The sequence below is a fragment of the Rattus norvegicus genome, chromosome X (assembly GCF_036323735.1).
Source record: "Rattus norvegicus strain BN/NHsdMcwi chromosome X, GRCr8, whole genome shotgun sequence".
Classification (NCBI taxonomy): domain Eukaryota; kingdom Metazoa; phylum Chordata; class Mammalia; order Rodentia; family Muridae; genus Rattus; species Rattus norvegicus.
The window spans coordinates 28,700,484-28,721,969 of NC_086039.1; the positions used below are offsets into that span (position 1 = coordinate 28,700,484).

The window sequence follows — 21,486 nt, forward strand, 5'->3', positions numbered from 1 at the left end:
AATAAGGGCAAGTGCTCTTAACCCCTGAGCTATCTCTCTAGTTCCTGATTCTAATTTCAAATTGGATTTTAATATATGACTTTAAATTCATGGACTATAGAAATACATGCATTTCTTATTTACCTACAGTTAAGGTCTTTTCTGTTGCTATGATACAACATCTGGGTCAGGATAATTTGTAAAAATTATATTTATTTCACTAATGGTTATCATTGCAAGAGTTTCAGTTCAGCCTCTCTTTTCTTGTATAATCATCAAGGCTTTCACTGGTACACTAGCTTCAAATATCATTGATACACAAATTTGCAATTAAATTTCAAATATACAAACTGTTGTAGTACTCAAATCATAGCAGTTATTTAAGTAATTTCCAACAAAATATAAATATTACTTAACACTGAGTAAGAAGTATGTCAAAGTTGTAGAAAGAAGTGATAAACTGTCATATCAGGATTTCTGAACACATTTCAAAGTCAGAGATAAAAATAAATTCTCATTTTGTCCATATGCTTTTTGCCTTAAGAATAATGGGGTGGCTGCTAATTTACTGGATAATCACCTAGAAGACATCTCTAGCTATGTCTAGAAGGGTGTTCCAAGAAAATTTTAACTGAGGAGGGAAGAACAGACACAGATGCAGGTTGGAGCATCCATATTTTGGAGTCTCAGATTGAACAAATAGTAAAATAGAAGAACATAGGCCAAGTAGCAGCATTCATATTTCTCTGCTTCATGCCTTCAGATGGGATGTGATGAGTTACTTTGTGCTCTTCCTTACTAGAGCCATTCTCACCGCTATGTCCCACTATGAGATACTGACCCCACCCATTGTGGGCCCAAAGAAACCATTCCTTCCAGGAGTACCTTCTTTTGTGGTTTATTGTCACAGCATTGAGGAAAGTTAACTGATACACAGACCAAATTCTGCGTACACTAACTTGCTTTCACAAAGTACCATCTCAGTCACTGATGTCTGTTGTCACAGGTCAACTGACTTGTACTTGAAATGCCAGATGCAAATTTCAGACTTCATGTTTTACCAATGTTCACCCACCTTAGCCAACATTTCGATTCATTGGAAACTTAATACGTGACTTTTTTAAAGAGGTAAAGTATTTCACTGAAATTTAAGGATATCATTTATCCTTTGATAACCATTACGTTAATAAATAAAAATCCAAGGGGAGTTTTTGTGAATAATTTCCTAATTAAACATCCAATAACAAATATGGCTCATACCTTTCAGTAATATAGACAATAACAACTTTTCCTACTGAATGAAAAGTGTTCCATTAAACTAGCATCGTTCCATTTCCCATCAGGTAGAAAGCTGTCCATTCTTGATACTAGACTTGTTCTTACACAAAGCTTTTAACAGGCAACTCAAGTTGGTCTTAGAAGTGAGAGCAAAAGGCTTAAAACCATAGGATACTTCTGATTACAGTTATAACACTTCAGGGCCTGCTGTACTCCTTTTTGAAGAAACACATTTCAAGTTCTTCCTGTATTCTGATAAAGTACACTTTGTATCATATTAACTTGAAGTATCCACAAAAGCTTCCTATGGTTACTATTTCCTTGAAAATATAATAGGGATACATTCTCTATATCACTGACTATCCAAGTGTGGTCTCTAAGCCAGACGTGTATGCTTATCTAGAAATTGCTGAAATACAAATGCTTGAAATCCAATTCAAGCTCATGGATGAGGCCAGTAATCAGTGCTTTCTACCAGTTCTCCAGGACCTTTGTGTGGGGCTGTTTTAAGAACTGTCTATATATTTAAGTTATTAAACATATCCATATATTGAAGTTATTAAATACATCCACATTTTTAAGTTATTAAATATATCCACATATTTAAGTTGAGAAGAAAAACATTTCTTCTCAATATTGCTGGCTTTGTCCGGTCTGTGTTACATTTGATATTTGAGAAGAGTAAAACAAATATTTAATATACAAATGTCTGATAATCCTTGCATTGTTATAACATAAGATCATATGGGTTTTGGGAAAATGAAAAGACATTATAAACATTTTAGATTTGAAGAGCAAGATGTTTAAAATTAATTTCATTGGTAGTATCAATAAGACCTTGGTTTATTTGAATTTAGACTTAGAAAATCTTCAGTCCATTATTTGTCAGCCAAATTCTAGTTCCTCAGCTACAGCATCCTTGAGTCTGATGGCCAGATAATTCAAAATGCTGTAGAATACTTAGCAGCATCCATGGCTTCTTTCCAAGAGATGTCTGTAGCTCCCTTTCTCTATTTCGGACAATCAAAATTTCCAATTTTCAAATGTTTTCTGAGAGGTAAATAACCTTCAGTTGAGAACAATGGGGTTCAATGATTTGGATAAGGTCCACTATTTCATTGCAGTTTTCAACCTTAATACACAGTAGAATCATTTAAATATACTGTTGCTAATGGTCTATTTGAGAATTGTTTGTATCAACTCTCTGTGGGGCTCAGGAACGGTACTTTTGTAAAGCTTGTTGGGAGGTACTAAGGTGAATCTAAGATTGACATGAACTGTACAGACAATATAATGCCTTAATTTCCTTATGTGGGAGATATTGTAACACCACGTAGTCTAACCACCACTCAGGATGAATAGATACTGCATTCTGCAAAGCATCTGAACAACAAACTAATGGCTGTGTTAAAGGTAGCAGAGAAAAGAATGCATTTTTTAAAGTTGCCATGGAAATTTTTAAAAAGCTGCATTTAGCCCTTGTTTATGAATTGGGATGATTTGTATTCACTGTCATAAAAGAACATGCCATTCCCAATATGGAAGAGATATATGACATTGTCAAAGGCTCTCCTGAGTGTGAACACATGATAATAATTAAACCTCAATGTAAAAAAGTCATACAAATAATACCAAATCTGTTACAATGAACAACAAAAATACTCTGGATATATTAAATATAAAATATAATTAATTATATCTTGACTCTCAACATATTGTGTTATAAGTGGAAAACAGAATAGAGTCTGAATAAATTGTTACAACTGAAAAAATTTTATAGCAATGGTTTCATCCATGTCTATAATGTATTTGTAAAAATGTATGAAAATAAGCAAGGCAAACAATAGCAAATGCTAATCATTATTCAATCTTACTAACACACACACACCCACCCCCATATGTATATATGTATATATATATATAAAGTAGTTTTTCTATATCTTCCTTTTTATATTATATGATTAAAACATAGGATATTGAAATCTACTTGAACAAAACACAAGAGAATATGCGCCAGGGAGAAGGAAGCATTTCTTCTTTAGTTTAAAGTGACTATAGGACCCTATAGGAATGAAGAGCTAGTAGGGGCAAAGTTCTTCCATCCCGTAATATCTTATTTATACTCTGGGCTCATGTAGAAAAGACATTACAATTTTGACATCCAAAAGCTTCTCTAATTTTCTCTTCTTAAAGGAAACCTCAGAATTAGATTTTTCAGATATTCTACCAGCTTTTAAATAAAGAACCTTATTGTGAAGTATCTGCTTTTCTGTTTAATAAGTCAAGAAAGTGTGTAAGCTCTGCATTTTCCTTCAATAGAAAGAACTATGGTATCAAATAGAACCTTTTCAAAAAAAGGCAGTACGAGTGTGCACAGTATGAGGCACACATTTTCAAAAGCTGCATTTGTGTGAAACCCTACACTTCCCTGGGGTTGGGGGTATAAGCAGATTCAACACACCAAAACATTCTTCTTCCAGATTAGGAGCTAAGCCAGTATAGCATAGTGACTCTGTGTCTGTTTCTATGAACAATTTAATACATCCTGGTCATAATAGCATGCCTGTGGTGCATAAAGTTGTCCAAAAACTATTCTTCTCAATAATTTATTGTGAAGAATCTATTGGGAGGTTTTATGCATTAATATATAAGAAGAGTTAGGGAACATTTTTGATAATGGGACAAAGGCTTTTGGTGTTTTGTCATAAGAATTCAAAGTTAAACATGTTTACACTATATTTTTTAATATAAAAAGGTGTAAGAACCAATTAATATTACCTTTGATTCCATGGAAGCAGGTGTGATCTAAAAGAAATCCTAATATAGCATGTGTTATTAATACTTCAATATCATGCTTTAAATAAAAAATGTTCAGCTATGCTACTCTTAATCATATAGTCAAAGACTTCTTTATCCTACCGAAGAAACACTTGCTCAGTCATAATAGCCAGGATTTGCAAACTACTGAGATGTCCTTCCACAGAAAAATAGATAAAAATGTGGTGCATTTACTTACATAATTGAGTATTTTTTTTTCTTTTTTTTTTTTTTTTTATTCTTTTTTTTTTTTTTTTTTTTATTAACTTGAGTATTTCTTATATACATTTCGAGTGTTATTCCCTTTCCCGGTTTCCGGGCAAACATCCCCCTCCCCCCTCCCCTTCCTTATGGGTGTTCCCCTCCCAACCCTCCCCCCATTGCCGCCCTCCCCCCATAGTCTAGTTCAGTGGGGGTTCAGTCTTAGCAGGACCCAGGGCTTCCCCTTCCACTGGTGCTCTTACTAGGATATTCATTGCTACCTATGGGGTCAGAGTCCAGGGTCAGTCCATGTATAGTCTTTAGGTAGTGGCTTAGTCCCTGGAAGCTCTGGTTGCTTGGCATTGTTGTACTTTTGGGGTCTCGAGCCCCTTCAAGCTCTTCCAGTTCTTTCTCTGATTCCTTCAATGGGGGACCTATTCTCAGTTCAGTGGTTTGCTGCTGGCATTCGCCTCTGTATTTGCTGTATTCTGGCTGTGTCTCTCAGGAGCGATCTACATCCGGCTCCTGTCGGCCTGCACTTCTTTGCTTCATCCATCTTGTCTAATTGGATGGCTGTATATGTATGGGCCACATGTGGGGCAGGCTCTGAATGGGTGTTCCTTCAGTCTCTGTTTTGATCTTTGCCTCTCCCTTCCCTGCCAAGGGTATTCTTTTTCCTCATTTAAAGAAGGAGTGAAGCATTCACATTTTGATCATCCGTCTTGAGTTTCGTTTGTTCTAGGGATCTAGGGTAATTCAAGCATTTGGGCTAATAGCCACTTATCAATGAGTGCATACCATGTATGTCTTTCTGTGATTGGGTTAGTTCACTCAGGATGATATTTTCCAGTTCCAACCATTTGCCTACGAATTTCATAAACTCGTTGTTTTTGATAGCTGAGTAGTATTCCATTGTGTAGATGTACCACATTTTCTGTATCCATTCCTCTGTTGAAGGGCATCTGGGTTCTTTCCATTTTCTGGCTATTATAAATAAGGCTGCGATGAACATAGTAGAGCACGTGTCTCTTTTATATGTTGAGGCATCTTTTGGGTATATGCCCAAGAGAGGTATAGCTGGATCCTCAGGCAGTTCAATGTCCAATTTTCTGAGGAACCTCCAGACTGATTTCCAGAATGGTTTTACCAGTCTGCAATCCCACCAACAATGGAGGAGTGTTCCTCTTTCTCCACAACCTCGCCAGCATCTGCTGTCACCTGAGTTTTTGATCTTAGCCATTCTCACTGGTGTGAGGTGAAATCTCAGGGTTGTTTTGATTTGCATTTCCCTTATGACTAAAGATGTTGAACATTTCTTTAGGTGTTTCTCAGCCATTCGGCATTCCTCAGCTGTGAATTCTTTGTTTAGCTCTGAACCCCATTTTTTAATAGGGTTATTTGTTTCCCTGCGGTCTAACTTCTTGAGTTCTTTGTATATTTTGGATATAAGGCCTCTATCTGTTGTAGGGTTGGTAAAGATCTTTTCCCAATCTGTTGGTTGCCGTTTTGTCCTAACCACAGTGTCCTTTGCCTTACAGAAGCTTTGCAGTTTTATGAGATCCCATTTGTCAATTCTTGATCTTAGAGCATAAGCCATTGGTGTTTTGTTCAGGAAATTTTTTCCAGTGCCCATGTGTTCCAGATGCTTCCCTAGTTTTTCTTCTATTAGTTTGAGTGTGTCTGGTTTGATGTGGAGGTCCTTGATCCACTTGGACTTAAGCTTTGTACAGGGTGATAAGCATGGATCGATCTGCATTCTTCTACATGTTGCCCTCCAGTTGAACCAGCACCATTTGCTGAAAATGCTATCTTTTTTCCATTGGATGGTTTTGGCTCCTTTGTCAAAAATCAAGTGACCATAGGTGTGTGGGTTCATTTCTGGGTCTTCAATTCTATTCCATTGGTCTATCTGTCTGTCTCTGTACCAATACCATGCAGTTTTTATCACTATTGCTCTGTAATACTGCTTGAGTTCAGGGATAGTGATTCCCCCTGAAGTCCTTTTATTGTTGAGGATAGCTTTAGCTATCCTGGGTTTTTTGTTATTCCAGATGAACTTGCAAATTGTTCTGTCTAACTCTTTGAAGAATTGGATTGGTATTTTGATGGGGATTGCATTGAATCTGTAGATTGCTTTTGGTAAGATGGCCATTTTTACTATATTAATCCTGCCAATCCATGAGCATGGGAGATCTTTCCATCTTCTGAGGTCTTCTTCAATTTCTTTCTTCAGTGTCTTGAAGTTCTTATTGTACAGATCTTTTACTTGCTTGGTTAAAGTCACACCGAGGTACTTTATATTATTTGGGTCTATTATGAAGGGTGTCGTTTCCCTAATTTCTTTCTCGGCTTGTTTCTCTTTTGTATAGAGGAAGGCAACTGATTTATTTGAGTTAATTTTATACCCAGCCACTTTGCTGAAGTTGTTTATCAGCTTTATTGAGTATTTTTTAGTTATTAAAATGTAATCATAAAATTCACAGGCAAATGGATGGACCTAGAAAAAAAGTCATACCAAGGAAGGTACCTCTGATCCTTAAAGAGAAATATGGTATTGAATTCAGATGTATGTGAATAATAGCCAAGCTACAATCATAGAACCGCGGAGATTTGGTATAGAGGGAGGGACTAGAGGAGACAGATAAGTCTCTCTAGGAAAGAAAGGTAGAACAGATGGATAAGGGTGGGGCTAGAATGGGAGAATCAATTACAGGCCATTTGAGAGGTAATATGGAAACTTGATACAGTAGGTATTCCTAAAATATATGCATATATGGAGGTGATATAAATGAAATCATCAAATAATGGGACAGACTGAGCCCCAATTAGCCATCTTTTACCATCAAATACAGCTTCTAATACCAGGACTTCATTACATCTAATTGAGTTGTTGATCAAAGGAGTCTGATGAGAATCCCCAACCAACCAAGGATGTTGCTAAGACTCTAGGTTGCTCCCTGCAAAGTGACAAGGACACATTGCTGAAGACAACATCTACAGGACTCATTGAAATAATGGAGAAGTCAAGTTGATGCCTACATAGAGCCTTCAACCTATGTTCCAGCATATTTGGTACAGGAAATTACTCTGCATACTTGCAAAGGAGAAATGTAAACCCCAACCCAACTTCAAATGCTTGGATCTACAATGGTGTCCTATTTGCAAGATATGATCGGTCAATGGCAGCACAGAACAGAACTTGTGGGTAACCAACCAATGTCTGATTTGACTTAATGTTCACTCCACAAGATAAAAGTCATAAAAATCATTGCTTTGGTGGCCAAGGACCTGAGACTAGATATCTCAGGGACCTAAGGTAAAACAAAATACTACTGTTCTTTTAAAACAAAACCAAAAAATGTAGTAATAAAATGACTCCTAATAACATTCTGGTATCCTGAGCTTAGTGTGTTGCTTGATTGCCTTCAGAAAACCTTCCTCCTGCAGCAAATAGAATCAAATACAGAGACCCATACCCAGATATTATGCAGTGAGACCTTGAAACACTCAGTCCTAAAAAGGATGTCTCCATTGAATCCCTCCCGTTAGAACTCATCTAGGAATTCTGCAGAAGTGGAGGCAGAAAATAAAAGCCAGAGGGAATGGAGGACATTAAGGCTCTCTAAGTCAACATGAGAAATGCACATTTTAACTCACAGACTAAAAGCAGAATGTGTAGGGCCTGCATGGGTCTACCCCTGCCCCCCACTCTCTCTCTGTGTAATAGCTTTCAATTAAGTGATGTATTGGATTCCTGAGTGTGCAAACCAATAAGAGTGTCTCTGTTTCTTGTGTCTTTTCTTGAACTCTTCCTCTTCTATTTTTTGTCCAATTCCAATGTGTTAATTTTTGTTATATCCAATTATATTTATTATTATATTATATTATGTTATATTATATTATATCATTTAATTATAATTCCTTAGAATCCCGTTTTTTGTTATAATGAGAAAAAGAAAGGGAGTTTTTGCAGATGAGAGGGCAGGTGTGAAGGAACTGGGAGAAGTCCAGGGAGGGAAAACCAAAATCAGGATATTTATGAGAAAATCTATTTTTAATAAAAAGAGAAATTAAAAAGTTATTTTTGAAGATCATCTTTTTGTTGTTCTTCCTATGGAGTTGCAAATCCTTTCAGCTCCTTCAGTTCTTTGTCTGACTCCTCCATTGGGTTACCAATGCTCAGTCAGATGGAAGCCCTTGGTCCTGTGAAGGCTCATTTCCCCGGTGTAGGGGAATGCCAGGGCATTGAGGTTGGACTGGGTGGGTGGGAGTGGGAGCATCTTCATGGAAGCAGGGGAGGGGGAGGGAGGATGGGACATGGGGAGAAGGGGAGAGAGGAAAGGGGATAATATTTGAAATATAAATACATAAAATAACCAATAAAACTAAAGTTAAAATAAGAAAAAAACAGTCAAAAAAAGATCATCTTTTTGTACTCAATGGAAAATGCTTTTCCTTTTGTCTTTTTTTCCTTTGAAGATTGTGAACCCTTCAGGAGTTGTAGCCTGGATGATAGATATGTCAGTAGAGAAAGACCTTGAAAGTTATATTCACTCCTGGTTTCTTAGCATGCCATTCAGCTGCCTCACACTCACAAAGATATAGAGAGAGTGTCTTCCATTATATACCCTCTTTGTCCTGGTGGACTATGACCCTCTGAAGTCATGAGCCAAAATAACCCTTTTCTTAAGTGACTGTTGTCAGATATTTTGGTCCCAGTGGTGAGAAAAGCAACTAACATAGAAAATAATAGCCAAATATCACTGAGAAACTATCAACCTGGTGCTCCCCTAGAATAAACCCATTTGTGGTATACATATGTATTGAATAACTATTTCAAATAAAATTATGTTAATATTTGCTGAACCCAAATCTTCCCCTTTTAAATAGAAAAACTAATTTCTGTATTTTATGCATAAGAAAAGTATGAAGAAATATTATTTCTTTAGTCTTTTAAAACTAATTAGCTCTACAGAGAGCCAGGATATTTAGACTTTGATTTAGTAAGAGCCTATTTTTACTTTGCTTCTTACATTTGAATGTTCCAGCATTTCAGGAAAACTTAAGAAAAGGAGATGCCTTTATAACTATATAAAATTGTATCATTCCCTGCTGCCTCAATACATCATAATTTGAAAGTGATACTTTAATGATATTTCTCCTTTGTTTCTCCACCAAATGATACTAAAATAAGAAAACAGTAAGCAATAAAACAAAGCAAGTGTAGAGCTATCGTTGCTAAGGTAACCATAATCATATTTTCTTAAACTGTGGTAGAGCAGCTACGGCAGTTCAATTCAAGTTCATGTTTCCTTCAGAAGCTTGTATATGTACAAAGTACTTATTGAACACAACAGTAACACTCCAACCAAATATGTGAAAATAGGAGTGAAACTGAAGTACAACATTCAGATTATTAAGGAGAAAGAGGAAATAATATTTGCTAGAATTTGTGATGCCACGGAAACTCTTTCCTTACTTCTACTTCACTTAGCCTAGAAGGTCCAAGAAGAAATGGGTATCTGACTTTCTGAAACTGTGTTGACTCTAGTATTAATGAGTTCTACTCGGAGATGATACAGGAAATATAGGTTAAATGAACTGCAATCCTCTAATAAAGACCTTATCCTCAGAATAATGTAACAAACAGTGTAGTATGGGCACTCTATGAACTATTGTTTTTGTGAATAAAATGGCTAATATTTATGATCATTAACTTATCTTCCTACTAAAGAAAAGTACCATTTTTCATATATTATTGAAGACACTGTCATCATTAACTTATATCTTCTTTCATGTTGCCCTGGGGAATGACAGGATTTTTACGCCCAAAGGTTGGCCAATATCATGGAGATTTCCAGGAGAGGTAGTCACATTGAGCCATACGTTATTTTTGCTCAGATTTTCTCACTCAGTTACTCCTTAGTTCTGAAAGTGTATAAATATCATTTAACAGTGTAGAGTCCACATTCATTTTCCCACAGAAATGATGCACAGTGGTTTGAGTTCACAGGCCAGCTCATGTAGAACCATTTCAACCATGATGCCTTTGAAGCACAAAGAGAACTGTGAATGTAAATGATAACTACACTCGTACCTTTTGAGATCACGGAAAAAGTGGAGACACATTGTCATGTGATAGAGGAATAGATGCTGGGTTGGAATCAAAAATTCTGAATCAGTTCCATCTAGACGCTTCTTGGCCAGAGATCAGAAGCTGTACAGAGTCTGACCAAGTTCAGTAGCCCGACTCAGCATAGGAACAAAATTCATCATTTGCCGAACCAATGAAACAACGAGCTTATGAAGTCTGGGTGGTGATTTCAGTTCTTCCAACCCTCCATCACCTCCTCTAGAGGAAACATTTGGGAAGAACAGACCAAGTGACATAGTTGGATTGTTCTGTCTAGCATTATTGGCCTTAGAGTCATGAAGAACTCCTAATAGTCCTGCTTTCTTTTGTATAATAAAGATGACATGGGGGTTAAAAGAATGGTGAGGGAGGCAGAGCTGAAGAGATGAAATAGTTGAAAGACAAATTTAATTCCATGCTGAAATTATCCTTTTGTGGTTATGAGTATGCCCTAAAATAGAATCCTAGAAAATGAAATGTGTAGTTTAGAAACACGAAGAGACCTCTCAACAATTCAGCACTTAAGGTGATGTATATTTTAAATTCATCATTCTTTTATAAATCCTTGCATTTAATTTCCACAGACGGCATGAACTTCACAATGCATAACTCATGAAAAAAAGGAAAATATTTAATTTATATGTACTCTATAAGACAACTTCACTTACAGGGGAATTCACTTGTAATTAGTATCAAAATAATTTACTAGTTTCCAATTTAAAAATTAATTTTATAGAGTTTTAAGTATAAGTTAATGACCTACTGAGGCTGGGGATATAACATAGTAGAAAAGTAATTGCCTAACATATGTGAGTCCCCAGAACCACTAAGGTCAAATTTAAAATGAAGAGCTCCTTGAGAAGAAAAATGTTTTCATTCTCGTACTCCTTTATACATTGTTTAAATATTTCTACATAAATAAGTGAAAAATTATCTTTCCATTTCCAACAGTTTTTAATTTCTAAAATCATATTGTGATGTGAACAATATACCTCAGAGAGAGAGACAGAGAGAGACAGAGAGAGACAGAGAGAGACAGAGACAGAGACAGAGAGAATGTGTGTGTGTTAGAGAGAAAAAAACACCACCCACTTGTCTAAGTACCTCCTCTATAAAGAGAATGGAACCTTTTGCAGCAACTGTGCATATCCCTGCCATTTGCATAAAATAATAGTTCTAAACCACTAAAGAAGCACATGAGCATTTTTAAGCTGAAACGATTCAAAATGAGTTTTAAAAATCTAAAACAGTACCAGTTTAAATTCTAATATTTTTTGCCTAAACAAAGAGACAGTACTGTAAATACCTATATCACGTACTTAAATGCAGGTGACCTAGAAACAACAAACTTACAAATATTCTGTACATGGGAACAGTCAATCCGACACAATCAGATCAGCAACACAGAGCAGGCTCTCTCTAGATTTCAAGTTGAGGGAAGTGTTCCCCTAGGAGTCACCCTGGTCTCTTCTCACTGGATACTGGAGTTGGTAATAATTAGAGTGAAAAGGGAAAATGGGAAGTCATGTTCCTCTGCCTCTGCCGGACTTTCTTCCCACCATTCTCACCAAGGAATCCATTTCCCATAAGTGTTACAAAGATTGCCTTGGTTCCCAGGCCGACCCATCAGAAGTCCACTGGGCCTGCAGTTCAGCTGGAACTGTGCTATTAATACTAGGCTGACTTCCCACTTGGAAACGAACTCTAGCCCTGACAGTGCTGTTGGTCAGCTCTGTTATGGTTAAATGGATTTGTGGGCGGTCCTGGGATCCTGCCAATTAGAACATCCTTTCTGTGGGAAAATTCCTTTCGAGGCTTAAACAACTCACTGTCAAGCATGGGTTTCAGCCACAAGTTGGGAAAGGCCTCAGGCATTGACAAATCAATCCTCACCTTTCTTTTTCTGGAAATGTTTAGATAAGAATTGCAGTAAAATAACACAGACAAGTGTAAAATAAATTCAAAACTCAACACACAATATGCTCCATGGCAAAGAATGGGTGTATTTTTCCTGACAATGTTAATATAGAAATAGATCAGTTCTACACACACACACGCACGCACGCACACACACACACACACACACACACACACACACACACACACACACACGTACACACACACTGCACAACATAGCTGCACACTTCATTATATGGTGCTTCATGCAAGTGTATTGTCATTAATGCAGAATTGACATCATTGTTGTAAAAAAGATCAACTATAAAAAAAATAAAAAAAAAGAGATCAACTATGACTCAGTCCCTACTTCTATGCTATAACTTTTGTTCTCATCTAGGTACTGATTTATACTCGTTGTCAATTCTCAATTGGTTCAGACTAAAATTACATCAGTACAATAACCAGATAAAATTTGGTGAAAATGTTGTAACCAACATTAGCCTCGAACCTTAGGAACATCATATTTAAACCAGCCAAGATACTCAATAATAATATAAATGTCTTCCTAAATGTATGGGATGAATGTCTACAAAGGATATTGCTCTCATCCATAGCAAATAGATTGTTTGGTACAACTCGGGTGAACTACAGATTCTAACAGTTTTCCTACACAAACAATAATAATAATGAAACAGAGGCAATACTGATGTTTGGGTAGCAGATTGTAATTTGGTAGGAGATATCTGCTGCCTAGGAAACTGAAATCAGCACTGCTAACAAAAGCAAACAAAGCATTGGTTATAATTAACCCATACCACGTGGGAAAGGATCAGTGCATTCAGCAGAAGCAGGACAAACCCGTCTACATTAATTTAAAAACCTTACAAAAGGCCCTGGAGACAAGACTACTGAGTGAATGATATCTCAGCTTTGCATTCTAGTTTTCTTAGTTAATCATACCTAAGTATGAAATAGTCTGCGACCCATGGGCAGTATGAAATCGAGTGATAGAAGATTTGAGAGGATTTCTTAAAATAAATGACTGAGAATTATCTTTCAATTGGCCTATAAAATAAAGACTCACTCATAGGAAGACTGTATCATCTATAAATACTTCTTAGAATATGGATGGCAGTTTTAATTCCATCTTATATAAATCAAAGAAATTCACTAAATTAGTGATGTTAGTGTGGTGATTTGAAAATCAATGATCCCCATAGACTCATGTATTTGAACGCTTGGCCCATGGCAAATGGCACTACTAGAAGGTGTGGCCTTGTTGGAGTAGGTGTGGCCTTGCTGGAACAAGTGTGTCACTGTGGAGACGGTTTTGACGTTTGATATTCTCAAACTACACCCAGTGTGGCACACAGTCTCCTCCTGCCTTCAGCTCATGCTGTGGTACTCTCAGGTACCTTTCCAGAACCATGTCTGACATGCTTCTTTTTTTTTTTTTATTAACTTGACTATTTCTTATATACATTTCGAGTGTTATTCCCTTTCCCGGTTTCCAGGCAAACATCCCCCTCCCCCCTCCCCTTCTTTATGGGTGTTCCCCTCCCCATCCTTCCCCCCTTGTTGCCCTCCCCCCAACAATCACGTTCACTGGGGGTTCAGTCTTGGCAGGACCAAGGGCTTCCCCTTCCACTGGTGCTCTTACTAGGCTATTCATTGCTACCTATGAGGTCAGAGTCCAGGGTCAGTCTGACATGCTTCTTGACATGACAGTAATGTACTAAATTCTGAAACTGCAAGCCAGCTCTAATGAAATGTCCTCAGTCTGAAAAAAAAGACATTTCTCTGAAAACATTTTTTTTTTACTCAGGAATGCATAATTACTAAGGTCACCCACTAGAAGAAGAGATTTCATTAAACCACAATAGGAAGAGGAAATCATGTTTAATTGACATATTAATCCTACAAATTATTATCCTGTAATTCTATAAAAATTGAAGGTAACCCAAACAATTTTACTTTGTTTATATATTTTGTCAAGAATTTATTTAATCTATAATAAGATTTATTAAAATTTATATAAGTATCAAGTTTCTTATCACTATATTATAACTCATAAGTTCTGATTAAATTAACCTAACTTAGTGTAAAATTCTTTATTGTTTTGACTTCACACTTAAAAATACATCTCCTCCTTTCTCTTTAACATGGCCTTCCATAGATCTTACAGGCCCCAGGTTTTTCTTCTTTCTCTTGCTTTCTTTAACACCTATGAAATAGTTTCATATAATCTAGTTGTCTATTTTCCATTCAATTATATGGATACTATTTGCCATTGAATTCTATATAATTATATGTATTTAATGATAATAGAATTACTGTGTCCCTTGAATATGTCACTTGGAAGACCTATTTAAACAAGAAAAAAATGCCTCTCTTCTGTATGTGCATGTAAATATCAATGAAGGTCAGAAGAGGCTGTTGGACTCCTGGAGCCAGAGTTACATGCAGTTATAAACTACCTTATGTGGGTGCTGGGAGCTGAACTCACGTCCTCTGGAAGAGCAGTATGCCCTACTAATTAATGAGCCATCTCTGAAGCTCATTGTTTACTTTTCTCGGATGGCTACTGCACGATACAATAATAATAAGGCCAAAGTGCTTGAACCAAAGTATGTTAAGAGAAGTGAAACTTCTTGGGTCATCACCCATATGACGTTAACAAGAAAACCCATATACATGCTGTACTATAGCTTGTTTATTAGATTGGTTCCTGTTGTGACGAATGCATGCTATTTCCATTTTTAGCTCAGACACGCAAATTTTCTCACACCATTACCCACACCCCAATGTATAACTTTGAGCTGGCTTTCTCAGCACTCTTTATTCAAAGTGAGAACAATATTTACCTAAAGGATTCATGCCAAATATAAGAAGCTGCTGGCCATTTTCATGTTGGGATGGAGGAGCTAAAGTGATACATGTGTGGCAGTTGGATTACTATCACACAGACACACACCATTTTATCAGTCACTTGTAACTAAGCTTGGTTTATAAAGATTTGTCCACCGAACTTGCTTTCAGTCAGCCTTTCAGACTTGGAATATTTTGGACCCCTGAATATCTTTGTTACTCCTTTGGGAAAACCAAATTTATCAAAAGTCTCAGTCGGAAAAAAAAATAAAAAAAAATTAAAAAAATTAAAAAAAATAAAAAATTTAAAAAAAAGTCTCAGTCGGTAGTCACTTGCCCTCCCATCTTCCTTCCATATTTCTGATGCCTGACTAGTCAATGTTGGCCTGTGGTCAAGGGTACATTATTCATCTTAGTTCCCAAAAGAGCATCATTTTAAGTTGGTAGATACATCATTGAAGGGGCCAACCATGCTTTAAATGCACTTCAAACTAAGGTTGGTTGTGTGACATTTTAAAAAAGAGCCATACATCAAACGCAATGATGTCTTTAGATAAGACACAAGTAAAATTCACTGCTGGATAAAGAAGCCAGATGGTCTGCAATCTGAAATGCTGGGATGCATAAAGGAAGAAGCTTCCAGTAGTCAGTAGCCTGTGCTTCCTTTATTTTGCTGGGCTTTCTTGGTGTCAGTACTGCTGCTGCTAAATCTCAGGACAGACTTATCTCTACGGTAGGCAGCAGGAATCACTCACTGATGGAGACTTATTCTCAAGCTGTGTGGAAGGCACTAATAAGTGGGCAGGTAGGCAGGTAGAAGAGACGACAGCAAGTAGTCCCTGCCACTGTATTTTACCCAGATGCAGCCAAAGAAAGATGAGGGAACTTCTAGAATTCTATTCCTAAGAAAAGAAATTAGGAAGGAATGACTTGCACATCTTCCTGTGTTGATTATCACATCTCAGTGTGATTATCTGAAACGAACCTAGTCTCTCACGCCAGCAGCCTGAGAATAGTGGGAAGAGTACGCACAGCAGGATGGACCCTCACAGCCTATATATAGATGCTCTTACATGCTGGACTTTGGCTTCAGTTACATTGCGATTTTGAGGCTGATTAATCTCCTGAGAGGGTGGAATGTTCTCCTACTTGCAGCTAAATAGCTTCTAATCCATTTGGTCCATCTAATCAACCTATCAACCTTCCAAATTTAAAGACAGTAAATCCTCTCCCTGCCTTGGCATATGTTGCTCTAGGGTAAATTATTTTTAGAATCTCGAATGACCAATAAGTACATGCCAGCTACAGTATACTCTTGGAGGTAACAAGACAGCTTTTCACATCAGTTCTCTTCTTCCCCTGTGAATTACAGGGATTAAACTGAGATTTTTTCAGCCCTGCCCAACAAGCACTTTTACCTATATATGGAGTTATCTGCCAGTTGCTATTTATTCAGTCTACTCAATACATATATCAATGACTGTCTCTAGAATAGTAACCGATGGGGATTGCTAGAGTGATATATTGTTATCTTCAGGTATGAAATAAAAAGTAGATAAACAGTTACACAATTCATTGCATATATTGGATTCACAAACATTAAAAGACTTATGTTCGTTTACATCGAATGTAAAAACACACATTGCATTTGTCCATTAGGTAGTCAAAAAACAATAACAATGGCTTGGTTGATTGTTTTTTACATCTACTGGAACTGTGATATAAAGCAAGCAATTCACACTGAAAAATCAGCTTCTTTTTGTATTGGGGTCAAGAAACTGGACAGATCACTCAGGAGTTAAGGGCATCTACTGCTGTTGTAGAAGACTCAGGTTTAGTTCAAGGATCATAGTGGGTGATTCAAAACCACCAGTATTGCTAGATCCAAAGGACTTGATGCCTCTGGCCACTGTGGTACATTCAGTCATGTATACATACCCACAAATAGATACAAAGACCTACACATAGTTAAAAATACAATTTTGAAAAGATAGAAATATAAAAAGGAGGAGAGATACTTTTTTCCTTAGTCTTCTTAGGCTACCACAGCAAATAACATTGAGTGACTTGCTTGATTTAAATGACAGACATCTATTTCTCACAGTTCTGTAAGCTGGAAGCCTGAGATCAAGGTATTAGCATGGTCAAATTTTAGTGAAGACGCCTTTTGACTTGCAGATGGCTGCCTTTCCTCTGTGTCTAAACATGGCAGAAAAACCCTGTGTTAATCTAAAAATACTCAGTTCATCATGGTCACACACTCCTTCCCACAATCTAAACCAAATCAGCCGCTGAATGTCCCATCTCACATCCCATCCCATTCAGAGACAAAAGTCCACACAGAAATTCAGGAAGATGCACAAACATTTAGTTCCTTTTCTAAATGGGTATTACGTCAAGGTTAAAGACAACGTAAAAGCTAATGGTAAATGTTAGAGCCTTTTACTTAATAAGTGACAGTGACTGTGTCACTAGCAACCATGGAGGACACAATGAGTCAAAAGACTGAAATATTCATTCATCACTCCATTCATATACATAGATAAGCCTCCTAATTTTAAAAACAATAAAGGCAAAATGAAAACGATAGCCGTCTCCTAAGCTAATACTAATACACTAATAAAGGGTACATGCCAAGGAATGATAAAGCAAAAACTAATATATAACAGATGATAAAACTGTACAGAAACCAGGAAGGAAAGTGTGGGGGACAAGACTAGAGGGAAGGAAGTAAGAGAGTTTTAAATGTTAAGTGTTTAGCAGTGATCAGTGCCCTGGCGTACTGTATGCATTGGTATTTCTTTTCACAAAGGCTAAATGACTTTTTTCTTACCTTCTTTCCTTTGTATTTTTACAATGTTGTTGTCACACTTGAAATAGTGAAGCCTGACTGTAGCGTTAAAGCTGCACTCTCAGGGTGAAATGAATGCATTTCCTGTAACGGGAGAGGGGATCTGGGATGGAAATGTGCTTAAGAAGAAGATCAGAAATTCAATGCTTGCAGGAAAGACCGGGACATAGTGTTTAGAGAGATAAGAGTAGAAATAAAAAAGGAGAGAGCTGTGGGGATTAAAAAGCAACAAAGTTTGCCAGAAAGAAGCTTTTGCAGGCTGGAGAGATGGCTCAGTGGTTAAGAGTCTAAGTGGTTAGAGGACCTGAGTTCAATTCCCAGCACACACATTGCAGCTTATAATTGTCTGTAACTCCAGTTCCAGAAGATCTGGCACTCTTGAACAGAGACAGACATGCAGGAAAAACATCAGCACTCATAAAAAAATAACTTTTTAAAAGGCAGCAGCAACCAGAGCTTCCAGGGACTAAGCCACTACCTAAAGACTATACATGGACTGACCCTGGACTCTGACCCCATAGGTAGCAATGAATATCCTAGTAAGAGCACCAGTGGAAGGGGAAGCCCTGGGTCCTGCTAAGACTGAACCCCCAGTGAACTAGTCTATGGGGGGAGGGCGGCAATGGGGGGAGGGTTGGAAGGGGAACACCCATAAGGAAGGGGAGGGGGGAGGGGGATGTTTGCCCGGAAACCGGGAAAGGGAATAACACTCGAAATGTATATAAGAAATACTCAAGTTAATAAAAAAAAAAAGAAGGATAATCTTAAAACCAAAAAAAAAAAAAGGCAGCAGCAGAGGCATTTGGCATCAAAGGCTGCAGAATTTAAATGCAGTAAGGACTCAGCTTATGACTTTGGAGGTGATGGCTCTTGTAAACTGGAGAAAAAAATAGATGCAAAAGAGGAATGATACTGAAGCTACTTGACAGAGGGCTGAAGAATAGACAGATAATATATGAGCTGTCCTAAATAGATATTCAGCTGCAAAAGGGAATGGGTTTTAACAGAGTTTTTGCCAAGGCAGAGACTTAACATGAGATAACAGTCCAGAAAAACAATTCTGAAGTTACAGGTGCAGTTGGATGATACATTCCATGGTGACCCTCAATGAAGAAGGAAATTTGGATAAAAAAAGACATAGATTTTTCTCTGAGATAGGAGGAATTGAGATCTGTACTGACTGTGTTTGATTCATATATGATAAATCTTTTACTACAATGACAAATTGATCCAGTATGTTCATGTGCAACTATAAAGGACTGGAATAATGAGGCTTTCAAAAAGCCTTTTTTAACATTACAAAAAATGTTATATGTCAAGGTTACGGCTTTTAATAACTTGCCACGAGTTGCTGCTCTCTCTGAATCTTGAACCCATTATCACGAGAGCACTGATGGGGCTGAGCTTCTGGAAGTGACTGATAGATCTTGTACTTATGGCTGGTTAATGAATCACCCAGGAAGCAGGAGAGACCAGGATGTTACCTCCTCCAGACCATGGGGCTTTCAGGCATCTGCCCTATCAGACAGGCACATCTGCTTCTCCAGAAGAAGGAAACAAAGCTAGAATAGAGGGTTGGCTGGCAAAGCCACAAGGTCAAGCCTTGGCCTCTCCTTCCTGACTTCCGGCATTGACCTGGACCGACGCTACATGACCTGACTTGTAGCGACTGTGCACACTGCACAAAGAACTAAATTAGGAGACACTGTAAGTTCCTCTTTCCAAACCTGCAGAATGTCTTCTGATTCACTTACTCACAGACCTCAACTGGCCTCTTCCTATGTATCAGACACTGCCCTGGGCTCGGAAGAAAGTATAGTGGTAATAGACGGCTAGAGTTCTTGGACAGGGACTAATTATTAATAAGGCCTCTTACTGTTTATCTAAACGGATGCATCTGTAACTCTTGCTCAGCATATTGGATCACTGTTTACAGAGGGTGAGCTTGCTGTTTATTTCTCAGCATGGAAGATGCACATGTTGTACTTTTCATTTACAAGGTACAGCTCAGAGGAAACAAAGCCCCAAAATAAATACTTCATTCTAAAACCCACAGAGGACGATAAGCGCTGAAACTGACATGTGTTCTAATTTTTATCATGCCCATTTGGTTCAGGCTTTCAAACCTGTCAGAAGATCCTTGTGCAATATAAGAGACAGTAATTTTATTGTGGCATTACCTCAAATTGCATTCTCATGCCTCCCTTATTATCTTTCTAATTTGTCTTGTTACCAGATTTGAATTCATCTTTCAGGAATTCATTTAAAGTTGTCTTAAAGTTTGTATATTTTACTTGAAGTGTAATTAGGTTATCACCTAGAAAACATGATTATTAACACTGGCTTTGATATTTATGGTTTTAAGCATGTTAATATTTTATCCATTAAATTGAAATCATAAATTTCAAAATTATTTACAAATATTATACAGAATTGCTTTATTTTTTACATTATGAACTTTTACCCATTTAGATGTCTCTGTGCTACTTTTAAAATATCCCCAAAGCACATGGAGTGAAGAGTTATTTTCTTGCATGTACAGACATTTTTGCCTTATTTTTTAAATTATTTTTATATTAAAAGCAACAAAGCACACATATTTTATAAACAGGTAGAAATCATTGACGATGATGGTGATGATGATGATGATGAAGAAGAAAAATTATCTACAATAATGTAAAGTAACCATAAGTTCTTTTAATTGTTTTCTTACTTTTATTAATGTTGTACTATCTGCAGATCATGGAGATATTTTCATAATTTAAAATAATTACTAGAAAATCATCTCTCAATTCAAGCACACCCATTTTGAAGTAAATGATTTCATCAGAGTCTTAGATGTAAAACCTTGATACAAAGGAATATAGACAGAGTTCTTGGCTTTAAAACGTGTGCATTTTAAATTTGTATATTATATAACTTCCAAAGATGCAGGATACAAATACAACCCAGATGTTCCCATAATGCATAGTTTCCATTGTGTGACTTATTCTTCTATAGTAATGTTTCCTAACACACATTGGACAGTCTTATTCAGAAATTCTTAAATCATAAAATACTTTGGACTTTACAAAGTATATACAAATATTCCCAAATATGGAAACCTCTCAAATATATACCATCAAACAAGACATATATAGTGTGCATTGCTATAGCCAAACTTATACTCTCATATTTTATCCTGTATACTTCTCTATTCTTGTACCTTCTAAAATAAATAGCAAAGTAGGAAAGGTTTTTAGTAAATATTTGCATAGAAAAATAACAAAATGTCTCAGAGATGTGAGTGAGAGCAAGCTAGTGGATTGATCAACTTAGCTACTGCCCAGGCCCAGATCCAGGCTTTGAGCTGGCTCACCCCAATATCTACCCCATTTATGACCTGCTGGAGCATATGAAGGGGCTGATCCTGCTGAACCAAAGGTGCAGGATCTCCATTACTCTGTCTGACAGCAGAATA

General features: G+C 37.0%; 1 protein-coding gene across 8 annotated transcripts in view; it reads right to left on the reverse strand.

Annotated features, from left to right (window-relative positions):
* The window catches only part of Arhgap6 (Rho GTPase activating protein 6), a 536,433-nt gene that overhangs the window by 174,572 nt on the left and 340,375 nt on the right, over nucleotides 1-21,486 (reverse strand). The window contains exon 1 of one of the 8 annotated variants that reach the window (XM_039100295.2): nucleotides 11,762-18,634. The exons of the other annotated variants lie outside the window; for them this stretch is intronic. Coding sequence (XP_038956223.1) covers nucleotides 11,762-11,776 — 15 coding nt within the window. The 5' untranslated portion in view covers nucleotides 11,777-18,634. Of the gene's footprint in view, nucleotides 1-11,761; nucleotides 18,635-21,486 lie in introns of those variants that run through there. 8 annotated transcript variants of the gene reach the window in all.